This window comes from Notothenia coriiceps, unplaced genomic scaffold, assembly GCF_000735185.1.
Source record: "Notothenia coriiceps isolate Sejong01 unplaced genomic scaffold, NC01 NC01_scaffold00028507, whole genome shotgun sequence".
In the NCBI taxonomy this organism is placed as follows: Eukaryota; Metazoa; Chordata; class Actinopteri; order Perciformes; family Nototheniidae; genus Notothenia; species Notothenia coriiceps.
In genome coordinates, this window is record NW_011361208.1 from 1 (window position 1) to 1,784 (window position 1,784).

General features: G+C 40.8%; 1 protein-coding gene across 1 annotated transcript; it reads left to right on the plus strand.

Annotated features, from left to right (window-relative positions):
- Positions 1 to 80: 80 nt before the first annotated feature.
- Positions 81 to 1,203, plus strand: LOC104958259 (bromodomain and WD repeat-containing protein 3-like; the record flags this gene model as incomplete). Its single annotated transcript, XM_010785982.1, has 4 exons — positions 81 to 243; positions 333 to 453; positions 916 to 1,041; positions 1,126 to 1,203. Coding segments are annotated over exons 1-4 (488 nt in total), but the record flags the coding sequence as incomplete, so codon positions are not given.
- Between the last annotated feature and the right edge of the window lie 581 nt (positions 1,204 to 1,784).

The window sequence follows — 1,784 nt, forward strand, 5'->3', positions numbered from 1 at the left end:
CAATAACAATAATATCTTTAGTAACTAAAATGTTAAAACATTATTTAACTAACTTAATACTTTTTCTTCTTTTCTGACAAATGTCAGCTGCGTTGCCTGAGCATGAGGGTGATGGCGTGGAGGTGGCAGAGGACGAGCTGAAGGCTCTGCTCTACTCGCCTCAGGAAGGAGAGTGGGGCGCTCACACGAGAGATGAAGAGTGTGAGAGGGTCATCTTTGGCATCGACCTTCTCCTCACACTGGGTAGGCCACCGAAGGGTCGATGACAGTTTGCTTGTTACAGGAGAAGTCTGACCTTGTTCATGTTTGACCTCACTCCTGTTTGTCCACAGATGTTGCCAAGGCATTCGCATCACCTGTAAATCTGCAAGACTACCCTCTGTACTGCACTGCCGTTTCTTACCCCACTGACCTCAGCACCATCCACAAACGACTGGAGAACCGCTACTACAGGTGAAGCGGCACACAAACACAACCTATCTTCACCATTCATTCAAAGGCTTGATAATTGTGCTATTCTTCTATTCAGTCTTAGACCTGTGTCACTGTTTGACTCGTATTTAGTCAACCACATTCCTTTTTAAAAATATTTTTAAAGTCTTAGCATTTTAGTATTTTCCGAGGAAAACCCTAAAGGAAACCCGAACTATTTTAATTTTAGTTAAATATCAGCTTGTTTTTGTCATCCTAAACTCTAATTAAGTAACTTCAAGTCAACCATTGTGTGTTGCACTTGTCCTGACATGGCGCACAACACAGGACACAAAACTGCTCTATTAAAGTAAAAAAATATAATATATATTTGATATCCTTTATTCGCATTGAAAATGAAATAGAATTTGGTAATGTTTTAATGTAAAAGAAAATGACATATTTATTAACACTTGTTTGTGCGGATGTCCTTCTCTGCTGCAGGCGGATCTCTGCGTTAATGTGGGAGGTGCGCTACGTCGAACACAACGCCCGCACTTTCAACGAACCCCAGAGCCCCATTGTAGCAACTGCCAAGGTGGTGACTGACATTCTCCTGCGCTACATCGGGTAAAGCTCCACACAGCTCATGTACGATGTTACTACAATGTTTATTAGTCCTGCACATGTGTCTTATGCCTCTGTCTCTTTCAGGGACCAGAGCTGCACGGACATCTTGGATCTGTACCACAAGCTGAGGTCTGAGGTCAGCAGTGGAGGAGAAGAGGTGAGGTTTGGGTTGTGTTTTATTAGTTGTTGTTTTTTGTGAAACGTCTTTGGCTTAGGAGTCATTCAATCGGAAGGCTGGGGTTTCAATCCCCAGCCCATGCAGTCAACATGTCCTTAGGCAAGATACTTTATTCCAAATTGGCCAATGGTGGGAGAATGTTAGTCTCTCTGAGCAGTTGGCACCTTCTATGGCAACCCATGTATGAATGTGTTTAAATGCATTCACTTGTATATGTAAAAGCACATTGAGGGACCCAAAGACTGGAAAAGTGCTATTAAAAATAAGTCAACTTACCGTATTTTAATTATGGTGGCAGGTTTTTTGTAGTGTTTTATGTAGGATTAATCACAGGTTAAAAATGAATTAATCATGATTAATCACCATTCGAACTATGTCCAAAATATTCAATTTCTTTATGTATATTGTTGTGGGAATGGAAAGATAAATGAAAGAAGGCGGATATATCCATTTAACATACAGTAGGCCTATGTATGTATGTATGTATGTATGTTTATTATAACATTGTTCTGTGTGTCAAAATGAAAGACAGCCCACACACCTATCAATCATCAAACCGTGGGGT